Source organism: Pelmatolapia mariae, linkage group LG10_11 (assembly GCF_036321145.2).
Source record: "Pelmatolapia mariae isolate MD_Pm_ZW linkage group LG10_11, Pm_UMD_F_2, whole genome shotgun sequence".
Taxonomy (NCBI): domain Eukaryota; kingdom Metazoa; phylum Chordata; class Actinopteri; order Cichliformes; family Cichlidae; genus Pelmatolapia; species Pelmatolapia mariae.
The window spans coordinates 7,028,727-7,056,032 of NC_086236.1; the positions used below are offsets into that span (position 1 = coordinate 7,028,727).

At 39.2% G+C, this 27,306-nt stretch overlaps 2 protein-coding genes across 3 annotated transcripts in view; one reads left to right on the top strand and one right to left on the bottom strand.

The window, feature by feature from the left end:
* Positions 1 to 301: 301 nt before the first annotated feature.
* LOC134637987 (TLC domain-containing protein 5-like) lies at positions 302 to 5,649 on the top strand. Of its 2 annotated transcripts, XR_010095210.1 has the most exons (4): positions 302 to 535; positions 1,143 to 1,334; positions 2,799 to 4,373; positions 4,458 to 5,649. XR_010095210.1 is itself a non-coding variant. In XM_063488593.1 (3 exons), exons 2-3 carry the CDS (start codon positions 1,145 to 1,147, stop codon positions 3,344 to 3,346), a joined length of 738 nt encoding a protein of 245 aa, XP_063344663.1. In that variant the 5' UTR covers positions 302 to 535; positions 1,143 to 1,144; the 3' UTR covers positions 3,347 to 5,649. The 2 variants fall into 2 exon arrangements, 1 of the variants encoding a protein (XP_063344663.1); XM_063488593.1 differs by having other exon boundaries at positions 2,799 to 5,649.
* Positions 4,242 to 27,306, bottom strand: part of LOC134637986 (rho guanine nucleotide exchange factor 12-like) — a 51,593-nt gene continuing 28,528 nt past the window's right edge. The window contains exons 11-36 of the mRNA XM_063488592.1: positions 26,519 to 26,617; positions 26,336 to 26,378; positions 23,832 to 23,937; positions 23,559 to 23,696; positions 23,382 to 23,414; positions 22,340 to 22,454; positions 21,492 to 21,543; positions 21,136 to 21,345; positions 20,747 to 20,894; positions 19,744 to 19,895; positions 19,498 to 19,644; positions 18,508 to 18,593; positions 17,695 to 17,820; positions 16,401 to 16,515; positions 16,171 to 16,271; positions 15,984 to 16,061; positions 15,823 to 15,898; positions 15,497 to 15,664; positions 14,780 to 14,867; positions 14,610 to 14,690; positions 14,410 to 14,498; positions 13,479 to 13,784; positions 12,983 to 13,201; positions 12,692 to 12,888; positions 10,911 to 10,983; positions 4,242 to 10,816 (exon numbers count right to left, since the gene is read on the bottom strand). Of these exons, the coding sequence (XP_063344662.1) occupies positions 10,803 to 10,816; positions 10,911 to 10,983; positions 12,692 to 12,888; positions 12,983 to 13,201; positions 13,479 to 13,784; positions 14,410 to 14,498; positions 14,610 to 14,690; positions 14,780 to 14,867; positions 15,497 to 15,664; positions 15,823 to 15,898; positions 15,984 to 16,061; positions 16,171 to 16,271; positions 16,401 to 16,515; positions 17,695 to 17,820; positions 18,508 to 18,593; positions 19,498 to 19,644; positions 19,744 to 19,895; positions 20,747 to 20,894; positions 21,136 to 21,345; positions 21,492 to 21,543; positions 22,340 to 22,454; positions 23,382 to 23,414; positions 23,559 to 23,696; positions 23,832 to 23,937; positions 26,336 to 26,378; positions 26,519 to 26,617 (3,060 nt within the window). The 3' untranslated portion in view covers positions 4,242 to 10,802. The remainder of the gene's footprint in view (positions 10,817 to 10,910; positions 10,984 to 12,691; positions 12,889 to 12,982; positions 13,202 to 13,478; positions 13,785 to 14,409; positions 14,499 to 14,609; positions 14,691 to 14,779; positions 14,868 to 15,496; positions 15,665 to 15,822; positions 15,899 to 15,983; positions 16,062 to 16,170; positions 16,272 to 16,400; positions 16,516 to 17,694; positions 17,821 to 18,507; positions 18,594 to 19,497; positions 19,645 to 19,743; positions 19,896 to 20,746; positions 20,895 to 21,135; positions 21,346 to 21,491; positions 21,544 to 22,339; positions 22,455 to 23,381; positions 23,415 to 23,558; positions 23,697 to 23,831; positions 23,938 to 26,335; positions 26,379 to 26,518; positions 26,618 to 27,306) is intronic.

Consider the following 27,306-nt stretch of genomic DNA (forward strand, 5'->3'; position numbering starts at 1 on the left):
GTGGGTAAACAGTGGGGCATAGTATGGGGGGAAACTGACATATGGGAGCTAAATTAAAAGACAAACAAAAGACATTTCACAGTTAAAGACCAATGAAATCAGCAGGATTAATTGGACAAAACAGCTTAAAAAGTCACAAAACCAGTCCAGAGCTCAAAGAGGACTGGTCCTAACTTCAGTTTTGTGTTACTTTACTATGATGCATGTGCTGCTCTGCAGCCTTGTATCACCCGCCCTGTCCAAAAGCAGGTATGTGCAGAGAAGTGGAGGCTGTAATCCTTTAAGAGGATCAAGTCTGACTTCCAGGGGGAAGGGAAACAGGATCCACTAACTGTCCATAGTAGCCTGCACATGGCATATCTGTCATCTTGGCCGAGTGAACATGTGTCCATTAAAAAAAATGCTGAGCTGACAGCACTTTGATGGAGGCTTTATGGAGTGTAAACAGTGATGGAGGCTGAGGCTACCTCAGTGATGGAGTCCATATCTACAAGCATCCTGAACGTGAGGACGACTGAGGGGAGGAGGAGTTAAGGTAAACCACGGCATGACTGTTCCATTTCAGAATATGGACACGTACTTTGGTCAACAATACCCAGCAGCCACAGGTGCACTATTGCATAAAATCATTTTAAATTAAGGTTGGTTTTGTTTCCAAATCTAGCTCCTTTAAAACCTGCTTCTTACTGATTGGTTAACACAGAGTTTACAGCACACTGTAATGTGAGGAAATTTTAAGTATTTTTATTAACGCACAGACTGACATTTTATATCATGGCACCCATGTTTAGCTGTGTTGTCATTAGTCAGCAGGTATGCCTTTGCTGCTTGGTGCCCACAAGTGTTTTTAAAAAGCGACGTTTTAGAGAAATTGACATCATTTGTTTTTGACAATAAGCATGTCACAGTTTAAAGTCAAATTTAACCTTATTATGTCATCACTGTTTCAAATAGCTTGTTTTCATTGGAGTAAATAACCCATTAACTCTACATGGATCCAGTATCCATCTACAAGGTTAACCTAATATTGTATGTAAATATGTTCAAATATAAAATCAATTTAATACACTTTTGGTGACTTGTTCTTAAATGCAGTCTCATGTAAAAGACCTCAGATGAGTCTGTTCTTCCCAAACACACAGCCATGCCGATGCTGGAGGTCATCTGCAGCCTGATTGGCTGGCTGTGTCTCTACTTCTTGTTCGTCTGCACCTTCACTCAGCGGGGACCCGAGTGGAACTGTCGCCTGGTCACGTTGTCCCACGGCGTCCTCATAGTGCTGCTCACAGCCTACGTTGTTTTCGTAGACGGACCCTGGCCCTTCACGCATGCAGGTCAGTGGATCAATAAACATGTTACCAATACAGTTACAAAGTATAGTTGTTAAGTTAAGTTAAGTTAAGTTAACCCACCATTACCCACCAAATCAGTTTGGTGGGTAATGGAGGTGAAACACATCCACAGTCTGCATTAAATGAACCAATAAGTCGGGTAATTAATCACCGAGTGAAAGGATTAATGTAACCAGTCCATGAATGAATCAATATAAGCACAGAGTTTTAATTAGTTTGTGAATTAAAGACAGTGATTTAAAAAAATGTATAAATGATTATGATTGAATTTAGGTCGGTATAATAAATTTAAATAAAAGTACATTAAAAAAGCTGTACCAGGATGGTACATGTGGTGTATATAGGGCAAAGGATGCTGAAGATGGAGGTACCAGGCAGGAGGTTAAGAGGAAAAGCACAGAGAAGATTCATGGATGTATTAGTGAGGGTTGGTGCAACAGAAGCTAGGGACTGGGTAAGATGGAGGCAGATGATTCTCTGTGGTGGCCCTTAAAGGGAACATCCAAAAGATGAAGACAGTAAAGGTACAGGTGTAATTTTCCAAAAAGTGGGTTTTATGGTACCGAAAAAGACAAAGAATTATATCAAAACCACAAACAAATGTAAGTAGGTTACTGTAAGAAATACGTGGGCCCATAAAAAGAGGTCAGCTAAACAGGATCCACTCAAAAATACTGCTAACCAAAAAACCCTGACTTATCCAAATGAGCACAATTCAAACTATGATTTCATTCTCATAAGTATTGAGCCTCCAAACCTGAGATCTCTTGATACAACTTTAAATATAAGGACTCCTTCCACTGAAGCATCTCTTCAGTAATAATCTCACAGTTTTATAGGCGACTTCATTATAAACCAGCTTTTTACAGTTTGCCTTTAAGTGTGCAGAGGTGCACGATATGCTTTAAACACACTAAATTTGCATTAAAGAATATTTTCATGTGCATGCATCATACAGCATTCCATGCAAATATCTTTATCATACAGCATTTACTCTCTCATAAGGAGGCTAGAACCACCAACCACTTTACCTTTCTAGGTGGAGCTGAGCATGCAAGGAAACGAGCAATAAATCAAGGAAATAAGGATGCAGCATTTTTGGAGGGGTCTTTTTGGTTAATTGTGTTGGTTTTGCAAGCAAGTAGACAAAGTTAGCAGCTATCTTGTGAACATAGTGGATCATTTAGCAGCTAAACAATCACATGTGTTTTTTAGTAGTTGGTGGAAATTAAAACAAAGCTAAAAAAATTAAATTAAAGTGAATATTGAACATTTTTTCCTTTTAGGTGGACACATTCATGACTTTAAATGAATGCTACTCTTTGTCTCTTGGATGTGTGCAGCTCCAAGTAACTAACCTATTGGCATTTAGCTAGTTGAGGTTTTTTCTCTGACCAATAAAGAAAATACTAAATACAGATGACCTTCTTCTTATCCATCACCCAGGTACAGAAAACACAGAGCTCCAGAGCTTCGCCCTGGCTGTGTGCCTCGGCTACTTCTTCTTCGACATGGGTTGGTGTGTATGCTACCACACTGAGGGCCCCGTCATGCTTGCACATCATGCTGCCAGTATTGCAGGCATCCTGCTGGCTTTGCTGATGGGAGTGTCAGGCTGTGAAACCTGCGGGGTCATCTTTGGCAGCGAGATCACCAATCCCCTGCTGCAGACCCGCTGGTTCCTCCGCCAGGTGGGCCTGTATGACAGTCTGCTGGGCGACGCGGTGGACCTGCTTTTTATTTTACTGTTTGCCACTGTTCGCGTGGGAGTCGGCACGGTGATGTTCTACTGCGAGCTCACCTCTCCTAGGACTTCAATGATAATGAAGCTTGGTGGAGTGGTTATGTATGGGCTGGCATGGGTGTTCATGGTTGACATAGCCAGATTTGGCTACAAGAAAAGCAAGGCTAAGTATAAAAGGTGGATAGAGAACCACAAACTCAAAGACATGGACAGACAAAAGGTGGGTGGACATTCAGACAAGAGTGAATGAAAAGCTAATGTTCTGTCTAAGGGCTTCAAAAGCTCTAAAGGTGCTATGTACAGCATGAGAATAATAAAAGATTACTAAATATTTTTAATATGCTGTATAGTATGAGTCCCCAAATAAAAGAGAAAAGTTAATGCTTATCATGAGCGCGCTCTAACCTTGTTTTAAAATGCCATGGGCTGCTTCATAGCAAAAAGTTTAAGTTGTATTAGCAACAGTCAGCTTTAGTAGTCTAAATGTCTGATGTTTACCAGCAAATTTATTGCGATGGAACAAAACATTCATAGCACAGAATCTCCTGGGGTATAATTACAGGAGGAGAAACTCCATTTAAGACATGACAAGTTTAAAATGATAGCTACACTGTGGGACTTTATCCAGGGGTGCCTCCAGATTTTCTTCATAGGGGTGGCCATATGGGGGCCACTAAAAATATAGGCTACTTGAAAAATATGGCAAAAACGAGAGAAAGAAATGAATTATATGCCTATTTAATTTCCTGTTATTAAAACTGATATCACTGAAAATAGGTACATATCAAAACAAAATAAGATTTTGAAATCCATATTAAACCTATTTTAACTGATTGATTGATTTACTGGAAATCCCAACCATCACTTTAATGATTCTCAGCACAGCTGAGCAGAAGCAGCTTAAGATTCATTCTCACAGAATCGAGTTAAGTTTCAAACTTGTTCAGGAAAACAAGCAAGTGTTGGATCATGTAAGAGTGTGAACTGTTGTCTGTCTCTGTGTTGGCCCTGAGATGCACCAGTTATCTGTGATCTGCTTGGTGGAAATGAAAAAGTATCAACCTATAAAGGACTGATTTCAAAGACACTCCTGAAATCAAAGTGAAGAAATTATACAGTAAGCTAGTCCTTTTTGCTTGTATGCATGTCGACAACTTCGGGCCATGCTCCTAATGAGACGACGGATGGTGTGCTGGGAGATCTCCTCCCACATCAGGGCATCACTGAGCTCCTGGAACGTCTGAGGTGCAACCTGGTGGCATCAGATGGACCAGAATGTAATGGCCCAGAGGTGATCTGTTAGATTTATGTCAGGCAAGCGTAGGGGGCTTTTCAGTGATATCAATTCCTTTATCCTTCAGGAACTGCCTGCAAACCATGGCCACATGAGGCAGGGCATTGTTGTTTGGAGATATATCCATGGATGGATGCACGGCTATACCGCCACAGACCTTCATTGACCTACCAACAAACTGGCTGTGCAGACTGATGTTACAGGCAGTATAATGTTTATATGCACAGAGCGCCAGTGATGGACCTGCCAATTCTGGTATTCTACGGCAAATGCCAGTCGGGGTCCACAGTGCCAGTCAGTGAGCACAGGGCCCACTCAAGCATGCTGGACCCTCGGTCCACCCTCATCAAGTCTGTTTCTGATTGTTTGCTCAGAGATTTTTACACCGTTTCATAATGGAGTTATTGTTACTTGCTATTTGGAAAAAGTAGCAAATTATCCCGCTGCGTGACATATGCGAGTGCTTTGTAGAACATCTCAGCTATTTTCCATTTTTACAAAATGTGTTAAACAGTTTGTTGTTTTTTAACTACCACGCGTGCTTTGGAAATGTTCCTGGATGTAGAGTTCAGCTAAAGGAGGGCACTGATCATGTAGCTTTTTTGAATTACTGCTTAGTGACCAACATCTAGGTTGTATTGTGTTTTTATTTGGTTGAATTATTTAATTAAAAAAAATACTAATTTAATTGGTAATTCTGACATCTTGTCTCCTTTTTTGTTACTTTCACACATCCCGAGGACTTTTCAGGGACTGCACCTGCATAAAGAATGATAAATAAAGTGTTTTAATAAAGTTTTAAAGTGTTCAGTTAGGTTGAGATCTGATGGCTACAAAGAGCATATATAATTCACAGCTCAGTTTTATAATCATCAAACAGTTCTTTGACGCTCTTCCCTTTGGATCACTCAGAATCTCTTCTAAGGGGACAACTGCACTGAAACCAGGTTGATATCATAACAGAGTCACCTCATTGTAGCATTCACATTTTTACCTTTAATTTAGTCTGAATGAGTTTGAAACATCTTTGTTTGAGCTTTGTTCTTTGGGACAACCTTTATAAAGTATAGATCTGATGCAGAACGTTGTTTTGGGGAAGAAAAACATGCAATATAATGTGTGTTTTAATCAAGCTTCATTCAATACTGTAGATACATGTTTGCTATTAGATGTTTTCTGTTAGCTTGTCATTTCCACTGCTGTTCCATCATGTTAGTGTTTTCCTTTTTGTTTTCTTTTTTTCCATCTCCATTGTGTTTTATTTAATGTTTATTTAATGGCTGATGTTTTGTTTTGTTTTGTTTTTTAAATATTTTTCTTTATTTTTGCTAGGCCACTGTAGATGACTACATACTAGACTAGAAATAGTAATAGTAAATTTCATTCACTAAAACTGAAGCACAAGCTTGTATATGAATGTGGTATATTATATTGCCTTCTCTGGTATAGAGGAAGGCAATATTATATACTACATACATTTAATAAAGATGCGCCAAAACCATAAAAACTGTTAAGTTTCATAAGTCAGAGCACCTGTGAAAACTATCTACAGAGGCCAAGCCTGTTTTGTTTTTAGTTTTCTTTTCTATCAGAATAAAAACATGCATTTAAATGCCATTAAGTTATTATGTTGGGCATTTTAATATGGGAAGCGGCCTCTAGAGTGTGTCTTAAGTAGACATTCGATGAACTGTTTTCGGCACTTATTCGCTCTTAGCAGCATGAAGAGGTGAAACTGTACTTTACAAGACTCAAAGACGGCATCTATATTGATGCATTTAAATTGGTCAAATCCTGTAGAGTCCCACGTTAAGTCACCTAGCATTAAATGACAGGTTACACTCCACTGCTCCTTCCTTCTAGCTCTAAAACACCAGATGATTAGACCCATAATTTAAAATCAGAGGTTTCATAATGGGTCCTTACAAACTGATGTTATACTCCTCTTGTATCCTCTATAGAGTGGATCTGATTGAGAAACCAGTCAAACTGTATCCCGATACCATAGCAACCTGTCAATCACAAGACTGGTGCATCCTAAACCCTGATTTATTATCCTAATAGGGAATACAAACTAAACATCATGTTCCATTGATGCACATGAAAACTGTTTACTCAATCAGCAGTAGGGTCATTTTCACATAGACTTCTGTACAACAGGACTTCTTTTTGTAACCAGATGTACTGCCCCCTGCTGGCCATTTGAACAAAAACAAGTTTAAGGCACTTAAGCATTCGCTTCACTTTTCAGGGCAAAGTTTAGCTGTATTTTTTTTTTACACAGTCTGTTATCTCACTTCCCCATCAAGATCAACTAAAATTAAACAAAAATTTCCATTTATCTTTTCCTTAATTTTCACAAACAATGAGCTTCTTGTGTCATAAACATGTTAACAGAGTTAATAACAATGTAACAAAAAATATAACATTTAAAATAACATTTATAAAATGGATTAATTCTCCTCTTTTTGAGCAGTTTGTGTTAAAGCATTACATGACAGCATGGTGTGAAACAAAAAGGTGCGAGTAAAAGCACGAACAAAATTACTGACATGCAGTCATTGTACAATATACGCCGTTACCTTGAACGCAGTCCAAAGCAGTCATCATTTTTGCCTGAACATATTTATCCACAAACCGGAGCCACGGCGCAGTCTTGTGGCCAGTGAATATATTTTCAGCCCAACCTTAAAAATGAAGCGCAGATGTCTGCGTGAATGTATTTTTATAGATTAAAAACACAGGTTGGACAAAACTGGTTTACTATGTACACTTCGGCTAGTCAACCAACCATCTGAATTATTATTTTAAGAGTTTTTTGTCCATCTGCATTTTATTTTTGAATGATTTTTGTTTGTTTTTTGATTTATTGTTTATTTGATAGAAGGATAAAACTCATGGACTGCAGACTGGGGACATTATTTTTTTGTTTTGTTTGTTTTTTTCTACATTTAAGTGCTTCCGGTTGTTTAAAATCTGTGACTGTTTAAGTCAGCTGCTATACAGCACTGCATTTCTATGAAAAATCATACAGAGACAATGGGACAAACGTATAGTAATTAGAAGAATACAGATGATGATAACGGACATGCACATAATTAAAAAGGTTTTTCCATCTTGTGAGAACAAATCAGTTTATCTAGTAATTTATCTTGAGGCAATTACACTTGTTTGCTAATGAGATGAACAAGTTGTATATTTAGTTATTACGAGAAAATGAGCCTAGCTTTGCAGCTTTCTGTTCAACTCTTTCCTACATGGGCGTATCCAAGATTGGTACGGGGTGTCACTGCCCTTCCCCACTTCAATGAAGTTATTGTTACTTTCTGGTGTCATCGCACAATTCAGTCACCCTGGAAATCTTGCAATGTTCAGCGTTACTGGATGAGAGCATGGATAGGAGTGGTTCAATTCAATTCCTATACTGTTACACAGCAGTAAATAATTAAATTATTAACAGATAAAATATTTCAGATCATCGAACAAATTTAAATATAAGACAAAGATAACAACTAAACACAAAATTCAGTTTCTAAACAAAGTTGTTTATTATTAAGAGAGAAAACCAAACCAAAAGTGAATACCCTAAACCTAATAACTGGTTGGGCCACCCTTAGCAGCAACAACTGCAATCAAGCGTTTGCAGTAACTGGCAATGAGTCTTTTACAGCGCTGTAGAGGAATTTTATTCCACTAATCTTTGCAGAATTCTTGTTTTTCACTCACTTATTGAGAGGGCTTTCCAGCATGAATCCACTTAAGGTCATTCCCCAGCATCTCAATTGGATTCGGGTCAGGACTTTGGATGGATGCCATTTTTGGCCAGTTTCTTTCTTATTGTTGAATCATGATCTCTAACATTAACTTAGATAAGTGAAGCCTGCGGTTCTTTAATGTTGTTCACCACTGTTTTGTGGTATAATGGCTCCCACTGTGTTTCACTGGAGTCCCAAAGCCTTAGAAATGGCTTTCTTATCCCTCTCCAGACTGATAGATGTCAGTGACTTTGCTACTTTGCTGTTTCTTTAGATTGTAGCATGATGTGTTGCTTTTTGAGATCTTTTAGCCTGCGTCACTTTGTCAGACAGGTTTTATTTAAGTGATTCAACAGCTCTCTTAGTAATCAGGCCTGACTGTTTGGTGAAACTGAACTCTCACTTTTTCACACACGACCAGGTAGGTTTGGAAAACTTTTCTCCCTTAATCAATGAAACCATCTTTTAAAAACAGCATTTTGTATTTACTCAGGTTATCTTTTTCTAATATAAACATTTCTTTGATGATCTGAAACATTTAACTGTCAGAAATATGCAAAACACTCAGAAATCAGGAAGAAGGTAAACACGTTTTCACACCACTGTATATAAATATAATGAATTATGATCCAGCAACACAGTATCATTTATTAGACTCAAAGGTCATACTACATAGGGAGTCATACTATTATGCAGAAACTTTTATTTCTTGTTTAACTGCCTACTTCTTTTGTAGGATTTATTTTACACTAAAGTCTGGATACTTGTTTTTCTGTGAAAACAGCTGTAATACAAAAAATATTTTAAACTCTTGCACACATGCATATAATTCTACTATAATATTAGTAATACTGTATTAGGGCACAGGACTGTGAATATGCTTGAAAAGTGTACCTACTGCTTTCTATGCCACTTCTTCTCACTGTATTAATTTTAATTGAATTTTTAGATTCCAGTTGGACTCACCAAGCCATGTTCTTGGTCACTCTGTGCCAGCCCGTTAAAAAAAATAATTTAAAAGGTCCCTGTTGTCCTCTAATTATTAGGATTAGCCCAGCTGAAGCAGCACATGCCACTTTAGTAATTATGCCCATTTTTAACTTCATAAGTAGTCAAGATAGGCAAGGGCTATTGGGTATTCCTATAATCTTTACATAATAACAGCAAAACAAAATGCTTCTGAGATAAACCATCTTATTATCTCAAGAAATTACCCTTTAGTTTTCTTGAGACAAAAAGCTAAATCAACCTGCCATCATAAGAAACTGGGATTTTCACCTTTTTTCTTACTTAAGATGAGACGTTCGTGTTAATGAATCAAATCGTAACTATAGAATGTATCCCACAGTCAATGAGAAATTAAAACTTTTAAATCGTCCAATTTATCTCATAAACCGAGAGCATCTCAGCTGCAAAGTCAAAGTTAAACCCACATAAAGTTCAATATTAGCACTTATTTGATCAACTGAGCTAAAAGGAACGTCAAACTGTTTTGTTTTTATCCGGTGTCACTTGTTAACAACCTACACACATAGTATCTAACACAATAAAAGGAAATTTACAACAAATTCATATTTAGCTTTTCTGATGCTCCAAAATCAGAATAATGAGAATCATCTTGGTCTTCCTGAAATTGTGTTAATTCAGCAAATACAAGCGTCATATACTGTGCGTAAAGTCCAGACCTGTCAGGTGTGCTAGCTTAGCTTAGCTAAGACTGAAAAGCAGGGAGGAAAACACACCTATCGCCAACTCTAAAGCCCACTTATTTGTTAATGTCTTAGAATTTAAAATTAAAATAGAAAATACCAAGACAACCACTCGTCACTAGGGAACAAAGTGACCGGTGTGATTGCTTTGGCCAATAGCAGACTGCCACAGCTGCCTGTAGTTTCCACAAAAGAGGCTGTTTTGTCTGCATTTCAAGTGAAACTCATCTTCAAAGTATCTGGTTTTTATTGCTGAGCAAGTAAGTCTATGAGTCTTTGTACAGAAATCACAGTATTAAACCGCCTTATTATATTTGTGCTTGTAATTGAAAAAATGATTCAGGGTGTAAATTTGTGAGCTTCAGAGTTTTTGTTAGATATTTGATCCAAAGCAGACCGTCACCTGCTTAACATTTAATGCAAAGCTTGGCTAAAAACAGCATTAAATCCCTTCTGGGTAAATTTTATGGTTGGAATGAGTGTTTTAGCCTTCCATTTTGGCATTTTATTGGGCACTTGTATATCAACTCTATCTATAATGTAGAGGTTATTTTCTATTGCAGGTTTTTACACTGAGTTTTGAAGAGGAAAATCTTCCTTCAGTACTGGTCACAGTCATAATGTCTCACTTCTTGTCTGCTGAACGTCTGTGACGTCAGATGGTCGGCTTAGCCTTTTTCCATTCATTATATCCAGTGTTTCAGATAATTTATGCAGTCAGTGATTATTATTATACTAAAAAGTGTCCATGAAAAACTCAGTGATATGTCTCTTCTGCTCCTGCTTTGTGAAAGAGTTTATAGTGGAGTAATTCAGACTGCGACGATGACCCCGTCCTTTGAAGTAGGAGATCAGACATTAATCCTTCAGTGGTAAAAGGTGGAGGAAGGTGTGCACGCAGCAACATAAAACTTGGCTCTGACAGCCGAGAGAGCAGGAAGCCTTTCGTCACTGAATCCCATCTGAAAAAATACAAGAAAGAGAGTTTGAAATACAAAACATTAAATTGAGCGCAAAGCTGATGAAAGTGAGATGACCGTGAGAATTCAAACGCACCGTTGTTGTCATCGGAGTCTGTGGCTGCGTCGCCGTGCGTTTGTTGCAGTTCGTTGTACTTCATCTCTATGTCCTGGAAGCAGATCATCATTACAGCACAACTGACTGTGGCCCACAGGTCAGACACAGATACAGTCAAACTGACAAAATGGGCTTAAATGCAGGAGTCAAAACAGGAATTTAGAAAAAAAATGTTCTCTTAATGCAGAGATGGTGATTGCAGTGAGACATTTTACCTGTAAATATTAAAGCAGCTGTAAACACACACTGGTGTTAGAGTAAGCCTTTAAAGCACTAACCATTAAATAATTCCCAGAAAACTAAATTTTTATTTAAAATCAATAGTTTATTGAATCACCTGACAATAAAAAATTATGTAATGTTAATTTGCACATATGAGATTTAATTTGGATGATATTTGCTATATTCTGCATTTTTAAATGTATTGCTAAAAATTTAATTAATTCATTAATATTGTGCAACTTATTTAGGTTTTTCTGTATATAGATTTTTTATTTTTTTTTCTGTAACTATATTCCTTGATCCTCATCTCTTATTAACAGACCAGTGGTATGGTCCAGTTCATACCAATGGTTATCTGAGACACTTATAATAATATGATGATTATATTGTTCATTCAGTTACATTTCGTGTCAAAGTTTTTAAGAATTTAGGAGAAAATACATATGTTAATTAAAAATTAAAAATACATTTAAATTACATTACCTGGGGAAAAATCCAGGTGTTTTTCTTGTGTTATGTAAAAAAGACTCAGATGCCAGTTAATGATTTGAATTTCAGATACTCTTCATTTACTGTAGATAGTTTTTTGTTGTTGTTGTTGTTGTTTTTAGGCCTGACACTTCTTCTTTTCATCCTCCACACCATGGTAAAATGTCAAGTTTGACTGATGGCTCTGTGGGAATCACCTTATTGATGCTAAAAATGCTATTTTATTACTGTCAGACTGTGTTACTAGCTAACACACACAGTCTGAGTTAATACGAGATAACAAAGTGCCTAAGCACTGAAGGAAGGACCACTTTAAAAAACTACAAAAATGTCTGGAAGAAAAATATGAATACAAAAAATATAAATACAAAAAAAGTACACTATGTTAGAGGGTAGAAAAACAAAAGAAAATATAACTAAAGATGTGAGGAGGCAAATACATTTTTGCATAATCTTAATACAAACAGAGAACATGACTTCATTTACTTAGAAGAGCACATCCAAATGCAAACCATCCTCCAGACCATTTAGGTATTTTTCAGGCTCGAATTTATGAAAGAATAAAGTCTGGTTTAGTTTAAGAGTAAGCAGGTTTTTCCATGGTTATGTACCAAATTTAAAATCTTTTAAAAAAAACAAACCTGCATCTGGGCTTGGATCAGCAGTTTGTTTAACCTTATAACTTTTGTGTCTGCTTGTTAGGCAGCTGCTGAACTTCTAATGAGTAATATATTACTTTTCTGAGCAATGACCCCAAAACTGCTTACTTACTGCATTAAACATTTGGCCCTAATATTGCTGTTCAAGTAAAAAGAGACATTAAAAACACACCAGCATTGCTATCAGATGGTAATTTTGTGCTTTTTAATGCAGATATATGAAAATCATCCACTGGCTACAAACAGCTGGTAGAGAAAATAGAGATCAGGTGTGATAGGGCAACACTCTCCAGTAAATTTAACATCACAAAAATGACTCACTGGAGGCGAGACATCCCACCATGTTTAGGTTTCGCGAATATAGAAAGCAGCCCTCAGATACTAAGGTACCTTAAGATACTGCAGATCGGCCTGTAGGAGGCGCAGGTGGGTCATGAGCTGCCGACTGAGGTTGGGGCCTCCGCCTCCCATCTGCGAGGAGGAAGACAGCAGTTTCCTCATGTCGATCCCAACATCACTCCCAACTCCGACGTCATCATCAGTGCTGCTTTCCTCAGAGCCGGGGAAATCCAGGACCACAAAGCCACCTGGGTGGAGATGCAGATCAGGAGATGGTGAGATAGTTATGCAAGTATATTTTGGTCATTAATTCTTAATACTAGAGTACAGCAGTACCATTACCATTACGTTCAGCAGCCTCAGGTGGAGGCTGCAGGTGTTCTTTCTGCAAACTTTCAGATGCCTGGCTCTCATCACCGGTAGCAGAGGGCCCCTCTGGGCTCTCAGGCAAAGAAGGACTCGACTGACTCCCTCGGGCTCCACTCAGCTTGCTCTCCTCCGTTTCCTCCTCTGCATCTCTGCTTAACATGTGTGTGAAGACTGCCTGCTTCAGCATCGCCACTGAAACAGACATCAGTGGTTATTTCCCTGATGTGAATGTCAGTACATTCGCTTTACCATTAAACACTGGTTCTGCTAGATGTTTCTTCCTGTTGAAGGAGACTTTTTCCTTCCCACTGTTGCCAAGTGTTTGCTCAAAGAGGATTCTTTGATTGTTGGGGCTATATGAATAAAACTGAATTTATTTGAATTAACCTGAGCTTAATGATAAAACAAACATCTCAGGGTCAAAACTATCCACAGTGCTTACTGCTACCGACAGGTAATCACGACTTACGTGTCTTTAGAGCTTCTTCAGCTTTGGAGCAAGGTATGACAAAAGCATTGTGCTCTTCTTCATTTTCAAGGGCAATGCCAAGCCGCGATCCTTCCTGCAGCAGTCTCTCTGCCAGCTGCCCGTCCAGGAAGGCCTCTAGCTCCGCTTCATCCACCTCTCCATTCTGCTCCTCTTCCTCCTGCCTGTCTGTCATCGGCAGCTCCTCTTCTTCATCTTCTGATCTCAACCCATCGAAGGGGTTCAGACTCTCCGGTGGATCTTGAATGTCTGAAGTAGAGGTGGCCTCTTTATCGGAGATGCTTATATCTGGGATTTAAATTAAAAATGTGATGAAGCGTTAGAAAGAAAACCATGAACAACAACAACAACAGACTCAGACTTGCAAAGACTCCAAATCAGCCCACTAGATGGCTGGAGGGCATAGATTTGGGGATTTTAACTATATTTTCATAGGTTTTAAAGCTTTTCCTACTGCCTCCACCATATTACACCAAAGCAATTAAATATAAGATGAACACTAACAATTAAAACACACCAAATTTCCCGTTTAGTTCATCATCTACCATAGAAAGTGTTATTTTTTACAATGGGTCCACCGGGGGGAAAAAAGATTTATGAACAATGAGCTACCAGAGCTTTTTTCTATAATTTTGCACATTTATTTATTTGTGCTGACAGATTTCATTCATTTACTACAGCAGCACTTTTTTATTACACACAATGACTGAGGTGTATTGTTGAAATTGAACTTGTGTGTGTAGTTAAACATCAGTGGAGTTTCGCTGGTTCGGCCCACTTAAGATCAAAGTGGGCTGCATGTGACCCATGATGTAAAATTATTTTGACATCTCTGATTTAATATATCATTTGAAAAAGCCAAAGATTCATCTATCCATCAGTACTTTTGGTACTGACAAACACATATAGATACCTGCAGAATGGATACTTTCACTCGGCGTCTCATCTTTGCTCAGTTTAGGCATCCCATTGTTGATGATATTAATAGCATCCCGCTCCGCACTGAAACACATTTACATTGTAAACAGTGAATTAAAAAAACAACAACAACACGCACACTCAAAACTCAAACAACAATACCAGTGACAATGTCTGCAGCATTAGCAGACTCACTCAGACTGAGGTGGAGGCGTTTCCCTCCTGTGGGGTTTGGCCTTCATGGCGTCGGCACACTGTGTGATCAGATGTTGCCACCTGGAGCAACAGAGGTGACACAGCTGGATGAAACAGACTAAAAGTGACTAGATGAAGCTGCATGAGCATTGTTTTGGTGCGACACTCACGTTCTCTGATCGGACACCGTCTGAGCCGTCAGCTCGTAGATCTGAGCCCCGTTTTCAGACATGGACAGAACAAAGAAAGACTTGTTGTCTGATGAAGAGAAAATTTCAAACAAGGATTGGTCCACATGACACAAAAGCGACATTTGCATTCAAAATAGAGGTGTACACAAAAAAATATACAGAAACTAATGTCACTGACATGAAAAAACAAAGAAACTTATGAAGTTAAGTTAAAAGCTAAGGTTAGCATGCTAAGTCCTCAGTGCGGATCTCACAGTAAAACTGTAATTCCTACAATGGCTGAGGAAATTTGGCATGCCAACCAAAATCTTCTGCATCTTCGACACAACTGAGAACATAACGCTACCTCTGTGTTTTTATGGGTGTAAAAAAGGTTCTAAACTTATTTCAGTGAGCTAAATACTGGTTTAGCTAAATGCTAAACTAAGCTAAGCTAAATGTTGAGCTAAATGGGGAGACCAGGTGACCTATTGTATTGTTTGAATCCACACTGAGGGATTTACTGCATGTCTTCCCCTGGTCTTTTTTTTTTTCCAAGCTTTCCTGTCTCCTGACACCCTTCCTGATACAACCCCTAATGGGATCTGTGACTCCTTCAACCAGGGATGCTTTGCTTGTTAGGAGTAAACCACTGCACTATGGAGATGCTCAGTGTGGTCGAACCTGAAAGCTTTTCCACTTGTCTGCGGCTCTTACCAGTTGCGACAGGTCGAACCAAGACCGTGTTGAGTTTGATGATGGGGCTGAAGGTGTGCTTGGTGTCGACGACACTGGCCATGTTTTTGCCATGAAACTTTAGGACCAGGCGCTCATCCTGTTTCTGCAGCAAGACCATGATGTCCTCCAGGAGGAGTGTGTACAGCTCTGAAAGGAAAACACTAGTGATTTAAAACTGTATGTGTATCTGACAAGTTTTGTCTCATTTTGGATGCAAAAATAAACCTGAAGAAGTATTTTATCTACAAAAATGTCTGATATTATAGTCTTTTTAATCTTGTTGTCATATACTGATGTGTACACACCAATTGTCTTTTCCTTATTGACTTTCCAGGAGAGAGGACCCTCATGAACCATCTTCCTCTTAGTGAGGTCCAGATTCTGCAAACACAACACATGGCAGAACTTCATAACCAATCCAGAGTAAATATCAGGAGGTAAACAGAGATTAAAACAAGTTTGTTACCTTCAGCTCCAGGATGACAGGGTTTTCACTCTGTTTCAGAGACGAGAAGTCTAACCTTCTCTGATACTCCTCGAGCCGCTGTTAAGACACAACACAACTCATAAAATAACTTTCCAAATCTCAGCCTGTATGAATCTGCACATTTCTTTAAATAAAATGATTAAATAAATGATTCTAATGTGTGTACCTGTTTGTTTTCAGCCTCTTTCAAAGCTTGGTTGACATGGTTGAGGATCTTTTTACAACAGTCTCCAGCTCTCTTCACCTTTTTCCTTTCCTCAATGTCCTCTACAAGAACAAAAAACCAACATAGCCAACAGTTCTTGATGATTAAACTAAAATTAATTGTTCCCCCTCAATGAAAAAGGTAATCGGTTTCCAGAATCTGTACTAAAATGTATAAAATCTTATTTATACCTGTGTACTTGGCAATGTTATCCAGCAGGAGCGGGTATTTGGTCACTCTCTGCATTTCTACAGGGATGATGTCTTTGAGCTGCAGCCTGCGACACAAACGGTTTCTTTGAGCTTCCTGAAGAATGACAATAAGGAAGAGAAGAGCAAGGAATGAGGAAGGTCAACAACAAAAAACCTCTGTAACAGATATTATATGAGACAATAAAAAAAAATCTGAAATATTCGAGCTTATGGGATACTGCAGTGTTCTACTTTAAGCCCCAAAACATTTGTTATACAAAATAGAAACAAAAGAAAACATGGTTCAGACAAAAGATGGATGAAATCTTTAACGAATAATAATACAACAGATTTAATCAAAGACCTAAAATTTAGATAAAAAATAAAAGAGGGGGTGGGGTGGGGGGGCATTGCACCAACATTCCTCTAATTATGAAGTGTGTATTGTCACTTCTATCCTTATGTTACATTTACTGGGTAACTTAAAGGTTCTTTAAGCTGCAAAAAGCCACCTGGTACAAGGGCCCTAAGTAAGCATGTACTCATGAAGCATCTCCAATAAACTGAATGTAAGGCACTCATATGGAGCCAACTGTGCCACTGTTCTTATCCATTCTCCATACGGAGATGGATACTTACTTATCCTGTGTCTCTGTGTAGGTTCTCAGTCATCCAGGGCAAAGTTACCTAAGGAGTTCAGAAAGAAAACCACTGGACATCTTTAAGTTTGCTGATCCACACCCTTTTTCACACCTTGAGCTGAGGCACATGATCAGTAGTGGACTCTCCACCGTTTGGTCTTAGAACTGAAAAAACTTCTTGGATGAGAAAAACGTCTTCAAGAAACTTTAAAAATCCAGTTGCTTTTCTTTTCAAACTCCTTAGATTTTTGAATGGACAGATACAATTTGGGTCAAATTAGGCAAGTTCTTGTTCTTCCCCTCTCTAGAAGTGTCTTTGGCTTCTGAGCCTCATATGACTGATCTAGAGCCTTAGCTCCTAGACTTTCCCTACACCCACAGCCAGTCGTGAGGGGGAGTACCTGCACTCCCCGAGCCTTGTTCGGGTCTCTTCCTGCTATAAAGGGAGCTCATTGGCGAATGTCGAATCATTGTTTGTTTTTTTTTCTATAATGATGCAAGGTCTCCAGCTTACAATTGTTGTGAACCGCGCCGGTTCACAACAATTGTAACTAACTAAAACTTGATCGAATGTTCTTCTGCCTGCCAACATCCGTCTCATCCAAAGTCACTTTCCTCCTGGTGGTAGACTGCAGTGGGAGTCTTGCACTCACCTGCATGAACAGGTTGAATTTCTGGTCCTTCTTCTGCCTCGTCTTGATGAGCTCCAGTGCAGATGGCTGGTTACTGCAGAAGGTTGCCACTGCTCTCTTTAACTTTTGCTCTTCCTCCCCACTGAACTGGATGCGAGTGCACAGAGAAAGCATAAAATGCTTAGATATTACCAGCTTACGTGTTAAGAGTGCATGATGTACTTGATGACTTCTACTGAAACAACTCTTAAAACAAATATTTTAGAAAACAACACCGAGAACCTGCAGCCACGCCAGCAGAAGTTATCTACTTACACATTGATGCTTTTAGATATAAATAAAGAAGCAAAGCCTGCCAGATAATTCAGGCAAAGAACTTGCACTTATTTCCTCTGCCTTATGACACCTCCACCATCGCAGCATCCACCCGTAGGTCCGCTCAGACATTAACTGACCATTTCTATATATCTACACATAACATATTAGAGGGGAGTGATGAGGTAGACACTAAACTAGCAGCGTTCTTCTGCCTCAACCACTCGTACTGGAACATGTACCTTTATTGTGTTAACAGGATAATATTTCACTATCACGTTTGCTGGTATTTATTTACTAAAACCAAATTGTTGCCCAAATTTTGATTTTGACCTGATGGCAATGCTGTGGGAAAAGACATATGGACCTCAAAAGTCTTTAAGATAATGTAATGTGGGATTGTGAAGACCTCTTTACCATTTATCTAGCCGGGGCAGAAGGTGAAATATGATTAAAAATACAAATAAACCCTGTTTCTGTTTTCAGTCCTCTCTCACAGATACTTGAAGCCAGCCTTACCCATCCCAGGAGATCATCTCCGATCTGACCGATCACTGACGTCTCGTTCCTCTTCCTGATTGCAGTCATTTGTTCTGTTATAGAGACTGGAGCACAGCGAGAAGATTTTTTTTTTTTTTTAAACATCCAAAAATACTCACCAGCTAGCTCAGTTTGGTGATGACTCACATATTTCTCAATCATTATTTGATTAGCAACATAACATTTAGTAGTGAAAAGAAGTTTCAGTTCCTCAGTGCAAACTCACCAAAGTCCAAACAAAAAGTCCAGCAGCCGGTCTCCTCAGTTGTTAAACGAAGAGGGGATGCGACACAGCAGTAAACACGGACCTGTCCTGACTTTTTTGAGACTTCTTGCTACCATCAAATAAAAACGAGCTAATATTTTTCATAAAGTAGCCAAATGTCTCAAAAGGAAAAAACAAAATCTGTGTAATCGTTCCATTCAGTTTTTATTTTTTGGGATTGGGATTGAAATTTAAAACCACGTGACCCTCTTGTTATAGCTCCCACTCTGGACCATCTCCTCTCCCTGTGTATGTTTTCCTGAATCAGTTCATGTTAAGGGCTTAAAAGGGAAAAGGCATGGCTGTGAACACTAATGACGTGTCATGACTATGTCAGCACACGTGTTTAACCTACAAGGGACCAAAGAGAGTCATTTACTATGACGCCAGCTTTATATTTGTGTGTGTCACTGTGAAATTTCCGAGTTTTTTTACATGATCTGGCCCATTGGCAGCGTGACAAGGACAAAGTGTGTGCTGTAAGTGTTTTTATAACATTATAAACTTTTACTTTATTGTAACATCCAGTAAATTCCAGTCACTACCCTGTAATGATTTTTCATTGGACCATGAAATGACCAAAATCCAAAAATCAATCAATTAGAATATATGAAAATCTGCCGTAGATGAAGGAACACAATTACAGCCACGCCCCTACTCAGTCATGTGTGAAATGTGTTACCATGCAGCTAATTGATTGTTACCATGAAGCTGAATGATTTCCTCCAGGTTGATAAAGATGTGCTTTATGTCTTCTGGTGGAAGGATGCCGTCCCTGTTCAGCCTCTGGCAGAAAACACAGTCCAGCACCTTCAGCATCCTCAAGTGGGCACGCTCAGTGTAGAACAGCTCTAAAGAGTGAACGGACAAACGCATGCATGTGGATAAAATTAGCACAGCTTTTAATTTTTTTAATCATTTTAGAAAAATGTGAAATATTGGCGACTCACCATTGATGACTTCCTGCCGGTTGATCTCTTGTTGCGTTAAGCTCATCAGGACGCCTCGAGGGACCAGTCCCTGCCAGATGAGAGGATCTTCTTCACACTCAGCATCTCCGCCTTGGTCATCTTCACTCTGGATGTCACCCTGTACCTCCATCCTAAAGAGACAAAGAGAGACTGGCTATTATAAAGATAAATGTGGCATTAGAAAGGGAAACAGTTACTGCATTTAAATTTTTATTTAACACAAACTATTTAACAAGTATCAGTATATTTATCATTAGGATATTTTGACAAAATTCCCAACCCACCTTTCTAATAGATGGTTTGTCCCGTGACAACCATGACCATAAAGTGAAAACGAACAAACCCCCAATATGTTGATTCACAGATTAAATTTTTTTTAATATAATAGTGAATTTGCAGATTCCCAGATAAGAGCTGTCTGTAGTACAGTACTACAAATAACTACAAAATACCTCTGATGAGCTTGGAGCACTGATTGAGATCTAAAGGGAACACAGTTAGTTTGCATAATGTGTTTCACGTGGCGGGACTTCACTGGAAGTAATAACAACTCTTTGGTTATTTATATCTAATATATGCAAAAAACTCTTTGAAAATGGATACAACTTTTATTTGGTTGCGGCAGAGGGTCGCCCTGCCTGAGCCTGGTTCTGCTGGAGGTTTCTTCCTGTTAAAAGGGAGTTTTTCCTTCCCACCGTTGCCAAAGTGCTTGCTCATATAGGGTCATATGATTGTTGGGTTTTTCTCTGTATGTATTATTGTAGGGTCTACCTGACAATATAAAGCATCTTGAGGCGACTGATGTTGTGATTTGGCGCTGTAGAAATAAAATTGAATTGAATTTGGTTTTCTTTCTTTGCTTTCAAATTGTACATTAGTTTGCTGTTACCTCCTTTAAATCCAGAAATTTCCTTTACAGTGGCACACAGCCCAAAAATGTTTTTAAAAACAGACTTAAAGCTGCATCCCCAACTTCAACTACCTGAAGGCCTCCTGATCTTCATCCCGCTGCTCCACTGTGGAGGGGCTGAAGTCGAACTGAGTGCCGGTTGGACCGGAGATGCCGTCGTGGTTGTCAGCAGACTGCACACTGTCGCCTGGTCTGGGCTGGATGCAGAACGGAGAGACATCTGTAGAATAAAGGAGAGAAGAGGAATAAAATACATGAGACAATTAAGACTCAAATGGAGCTTTAATTTGAACAAATTCAACAGTATCCGTATTCTGCAGGGATATTTAGTACATGTTACCGAAACTAGAGATAGTGTCTGAGTGACTCTGTGTTCATCCCACATGTAATGGAAGATTGGGGCAATTAAATAAAAGAAAATTATCAAAATGTAATAACGAACAAAAACTGGAATATCTTACTGGATTCTGACTCTTGTCCGCCTGCTTCTGAGACCTGAGTAGTGGGGGAGCTGTGTGTAGGGAGGGTGGTGGCAGGCAATAATTGGGTATCTGATCCATCGCGGATCCGTCCAGGGCTTGTGGCGGACTGGTCTGATGGTTCAGAGATGCCAAGTGGCGACTGAGGAAGCTTTGGCGGACGCTGCTTGATCTGGTCCACAGCTTTCACGACTGTGCAGAAAACCATGAGCATGAAGTATCACACACTACATTGATAACGTTATTGTATGTACACCCTCAATTATACACAGATACAGCTCTTTATGCAATAAGTCAGCAAATACCTCATGGTTAAAATATATATTTTTTCTTCTTACCTGGGGTGGGGTCCACTCTGCTCGGACGCCGAGGGGGGCGGATGTTGGGAAACTGATGGAAATAGTTATAAGTTACACATTGGAGTAAATGATTCTCAGTTCTGAAGTTTACTTAAATGTCAGTCACATGTCACCTGTGTGGAAAAACTACTGTTAGTGTGAGTGAGGTCTGTGTAATCCCGTGCTTCAAAGCTGAACTCTGTGTGACCTCAGGAAAGCTGTGCCTCGATGTTGTATGCCTGTCCCAGCACAGCCTTGAAGGGAGGTTCTCATACATTCGGTGGCCAGAATACACAGAGAAGCAAGCTGAACATACTGGGAGTAACCCAGATGAGAGGTGTTGTGGAGTAAACATGCTAAACTCACTGGAAAGGCTAATTAGCACAGACAAGAGGAGTAAGTGGCTCCTAGCTTTCTCTTTGTCTCTGTGCTGCATGTGCTTAAGGTCTGAACCCTGACGTTGCCTTTGTTTATTTGACTCTGCTCTTAGTTGTGGAAGATCAATAAACTGCACTGCAGTAAACTCAAAAACAAGATCTACTCCAGAGGACGTTCGAGTGTTTTTAAACTTTTAATTGGATCTAAAAAGCTGAATCTAAAAGTGACCAGCCAGACAAAGTTTATCGTTCTGGCTCTGGATTTTTAAGCTTTTTCACCTTCCTCTCACCTGCTTCTCAGACTTCAACAAAGAAAACATAAAAAAATATGTTTATCTAGGAACTACTTTATTTAAAGACAGCAAAGTAAATCTGAAAAAAAGGTTTTTAAGGCTAATAAACAACATCGATGATAAGTGAAAAATGAAAAAATGATGAGACAGTGACTCAGTGTGTGACAGGAGGTTGCACCTTAATCCTGGGGAGGAAATTGATGCGAGCACGTTTATGTTCGAGGCCTCGATGCTCCTTCACTTTCACTCCGAGGTGCTTCATGTAGGTGAGAATCACATACTGCATTGTTTGCCTGCAATAAGAGACACACGATGTGTAGCAGTGTAACACAGAACACGTGCTGCTGATTTTCTCATCTATGCAGCAGCTCTTAATGATCACAGTATTAATAACAGACGGACATTCATTCAGACAAACAATCTCTTTCAAAGAAAGAAATATCCATCATATTATTGCAATAAACAAAAAAGGAAATGCTGGTGGACCAGTGGATCTATAGTATCAATTTCAAACTCCTACGTTGCCTCGTTCACAAGCTTACGTGTCTACACCACCTGTTCGAATGCCCTCAGGGTGGACAACAATATCTCGCCAGCCTTTTACAGCTGAGCAGTAAAAACACACATCTTTGATTTTTTTTTCAACACTGATGACTGGAAAAAACAACGGTTTTATAGTGTGTTGCACTGTAAAGCTGTGGTGTGATGGATGCAGTACAAGATGTCACCACTGGGGGCAAGAGATTCCGCATTTGCGTCTCTTGCGTGGTGTATCAGAGCTTTATGACTGTCTTATTCTTTCCCATGAGCAAAATTTCTTTTCCCCACCCACCCTTTATTTTTTAAGAACGTCCAACAAGATCATTCAGGGGAAGTTAATGAATGATGTTGAGCCGATGGAGAAGTGACATCAGAGGCATCAGTACAACCTTCATTTTCGAGCAATGAAATTTGCCCCAATGTCAAAATATTTGTGAGTAAAGCACCTCTATGATTAATTTTATCTTACATGTGACAGACTTATATATTTGTTCAAAGATATAAAACTGTGCTCACACCGTCTTTGTTTGAGATATTTTGTCTTAACATTTAGTCACAGATGGGACAATGATTTATAAATATCATAACAGAACAGAAACTATAAAACTTCCCCAAAATCATTCACACTGAGTATCCTGCAGCTGCCTGATGATATAAAATATAAAACTCCCTCCTCTTACCACTTCTCCTCTTCTGAGCTCTGTGATGTCAACCTGCAAAATCACACACACACACAATCACATGATGCATGTCTGTGTGGGTGTTTTTTTTGTCGTTTGTTTTTTAAAAATATAATCAGAAAGGAACTTAGGGGTTAAAAATACACATCTAGGTGTCTTTGTGGCTCAGAGACTTACAGGATATCCTCTATCTTGAAGAGGATGTGTTCAGCACAGGAGCATTCCTTCTCCAAGGCCTGCTGGTCTCTTCCTGGCTCAGAGTACAACTTACAGAGCTCGTCTTCGGCCAGCGTCAGACCCATGCTGCGCTTCTGTCTGCACACCGAGACACAGAGCGCATGTACATAGAGAAATATTACTTTACACAGACATGTATCAGATATCTGCCAGGAAAATATTCAGGTTCAACATTTATTATAAGAATAAATTTAACAGCTGAGTGACAGCTACCTGAAGTCTTCCAGGTTCTTGTGCAGGTCTGGTAACAGCGCGTCCTGTAACGTCTGAATGTACTGTTTACACAGGCTGTCTGGGATCAAGTCCAGCCTTCGCTTCTCTGTCACACACACACACACACACACACACACACACACACACACACACACACACACACACACACACACACACACACACACACACACACACACACACACACTCAATATTCAACCCCAAAGCATCCAATTCCCAAATTAAATGAAAAAAAAAACAACCCATTTATAATTGATATAAAGGAATCAGGTTTAAACCCTAATATGACTAGTCATGTATGTGATACACATGTTCTATGTTTCTGCTGTCGTAGAGTCTGTTTTCAGCCACTGCAATCGATGATATCAGAACGGTAGCTAATACTGCCAAATACCCCAAGTTATTAGAATTGATTTATTTTCTCTGAAGCTTTCAAACATATTTTATTTACGAGTGGGAGTGTGAGATTGACACACAGATTGGTGCGATGTCAGTAGTGATGAGGATGTTGTACCAGTTTCTTGTTGTGAAGAGTGAACTGAGCGGTCGATCTACGTTCCTACCCTCACCTACAGCCACAAGCTGTGGGCACAGTGAATAAATGAGCTATTTCAGGTGGGTTGGGCATCTGCATCCTGGATGCCTCCTAGGTAAGGTGTTCTGGCCCAAGACACGCTGGAGAGATTGTCTCCAGCGTGTCATGGGAATACCTCGGTACCCCTCTGACAGAGCTGGAGAAAGTGGATGGGGAAAAGCCAGTCTGGACGTCTCTGCTTAGACTGCTACCCTAGCGACTCACACCCAGATACAATGAATATCTTACACACTACATAAGAAATAACAGTAATAAACTGCATGATATTTATCCATATTTACCAGTCAAGCACACTCATGCTCAGTGAACCTTTTTCATTTTTCAAGGTTTCATGAATTTGCATGAAATTGGAGTTTCTTAATCTTTCTCACTCACACACACAAACACTTTCCTGAAAATAATAATAATTTTGTGGTCTTAGTTTTTGTGTATAATAAACTCTTTGTCCAACTGCTTCAAGCATCAGTTTGCTTATTAGGCCCCAAGCAGCAGAGGTGGACAGTGTAATTCATTAAGCTTGTTGTCTCCTGACTACATCTTCTACTTCCAAAGTCCAGCACAAAAAAAGCAGAGTTCAGATTTTAACTTTTCAAAGCGACATGTACAGTATGTGTGAAGTTTAAAATAATTTTTTAGAGCAGTGGTTCCCAAACCTTTTTTTGCTGGGCCCCCCTTTGTTTTACAAGAAAAATGTTCGCGCCCCCCCACCACCTAAACACCCCCCGCCCGCACAAACACATCCTCCAACCACACACACCCATATTTTGTTTTCAAACTCCATTGCGGTTTATTTCACACCTCAAACAATTAGTAAACAAATAAGCAAATACAAGTAAACTGCAATAAATTACAGGTAGCAATAAAATAATCTCCAAACTCTTTTACGCTATGTCCACACTTAAATGGGTATTTTTGAAAACGCAGCTGTTTCTATGCGTTTGGACCTTTCGTCCACACGTAAACAGCATTTCGAATCACCGAAAACTGAGATTTTTTTTAAAACGCCATTTTTTGCGTTTACGTGTGGACGAGGAATACAGAGTTCGTCACGCAACGTCAAAGGTATGTGCCTTTTTTCACGTCACGCTGTGCGCGTTATTGTTTACATGAGATGAATTGCAGAATGGCAGATAGAGACAAAATACTGTTAATCCGACTTCTTCAGGTTTTACACGCTTACATATACACACGCAGTTACTGTCCCTCCATTTAGAAAGGCAGAGGCGTCACGGTGTGATTATTTTACGTGTAGTTGTTTTTTTCCTGTGTAATAATATTCAACATTGCTATCAATACATTTCTCAAAAAATGCCTCTCTGTGCAAAATGGGTTCAAAAACATAACTGTGGGATACTGTTTGTCCGTGATTTGAACTGGGGAAACAAATCGTGGCAGGATCAGCCTGATATTATTTGGATCCCACTGTAACTTTACTGTATAAAGAGCTAACATCTCCAAAATGTCAGGAGTAGTTAGTCATTATGAGAAGTGTTTGTGAACTAAAAATCAAGAATGTGGGATACTGTTTGTCCGTGATTTGGACAGCCCAGCGCATGCTCCCGACGCAATGGAAACTAATTCTGTTGCAGAGACCTACCTCGGCACTTGTGCAGGTGAAGCCAAAGGGAAGACATGCTTCACCATATTTTCTAGTCTTTGGCTTAGAATGAAGTTGGTTTGGAAACATAATTGGCGATGCTTCATCTCCTGCTTTGGGTTTGTGTGGGAGCCTCGTCAAAAACCTATCAATTATGCTAGCAGTGTCCAAGCGTTCTTTTTTTTTTTTTTCTTTTCATACCGCGCCCCCCCTGCAATGGCTCAGCGGCCCCCCTAGGGGGCGGGCCCCACACTTTGGGAACCTCTGTTTTAGAGGATTCCTCTAATGCCTTACCTAGCTCAGCAGAAACGGTCTCTGGCACCGGCACTTTAAGATTCTAGATAAGACAACAGAAGGAGAGTTAAGAATCACATCAACACACGAACACCATTTTATTTTATTTTTTTAACACAAAAACAGGAAAATTGTCACAAAGAACAGACACTGACTGAGAAAGAATCTAATAGACCAACTTACTGCAGTTCGATCCATGAATAGCGTGTGTAATTCAATAAAGAAGCGTCGACTTTCTTTGGAGTTGGTTTGCTTGTACATATCAGCGTAGAGGTAACACAGCTAACCATAGGGGGAAAAGACAGTTAGTCCTTTCTATTAGGTTCTATTAGTCCATGTTTGCATAGCTTCTTATTTCATGAATTGCATTACTTATTCAAACCATGAACAAAATACAACATCGTGAGAAAAAGGTCTCTTTAGGTCAACAGCGGTGTTCCACAGGGCTCAATCCTTGGCCCACTTTCATTTATGACAAAGTAGAACTTGGCAACCCTTTTTTAGGTCCCTGAGTTTTATATTCATATATGATACTGAGACTGCTTTATAATTTAAAGGATGTAAAATGCATTCTGTGTTGACCAACACTGTTAACACACTAAATTATGCTCATACTGAACTCATATAATCAAAGAAATGGTTTATCTTATATTACATCAGTCTGCAAGATTTTCCATCTTGCCAATAGTTTCGCAGCTCAATAGTTAACACATTTCTGCAAGGTTTATTACTTTTGCTATAATGTCTGTTTAAACTGCATTCACATGTTTTATGCTTTTAAGACATAAAACAACAAAAGCATTCTTCTACCAAGTGTTGCCTCTTTATACTGCTAAATAGCCAGCTCCATTGTTGTCGATAAACTTTGAAAAACACATTAATGAGCCACACTGTTGCACTGTCTGACATGTTCCTTTGTTATGATGAAAAAGGCTCTTTGTAGTTTATTTTTAGTCAGTTCACTTTCCTGC

Bases quoted from the DNA above. Each gene is read 5' to 3' on its own strand.
- LOC134637987 (XM_063488593.1), top strand. From the start codon at position 1,145: ATGCCGATGCTGGAGGTCATCTGCAGCCTGATTGGCTGGCTGTGTCTC. The intron at 1,335-2,798 runs GTCAGTGGATCA...TCCATCACCCAG, and splicing joins CTGGCCCTTCACGCATGCAG to GTACAGAAAACACAGAGCTC.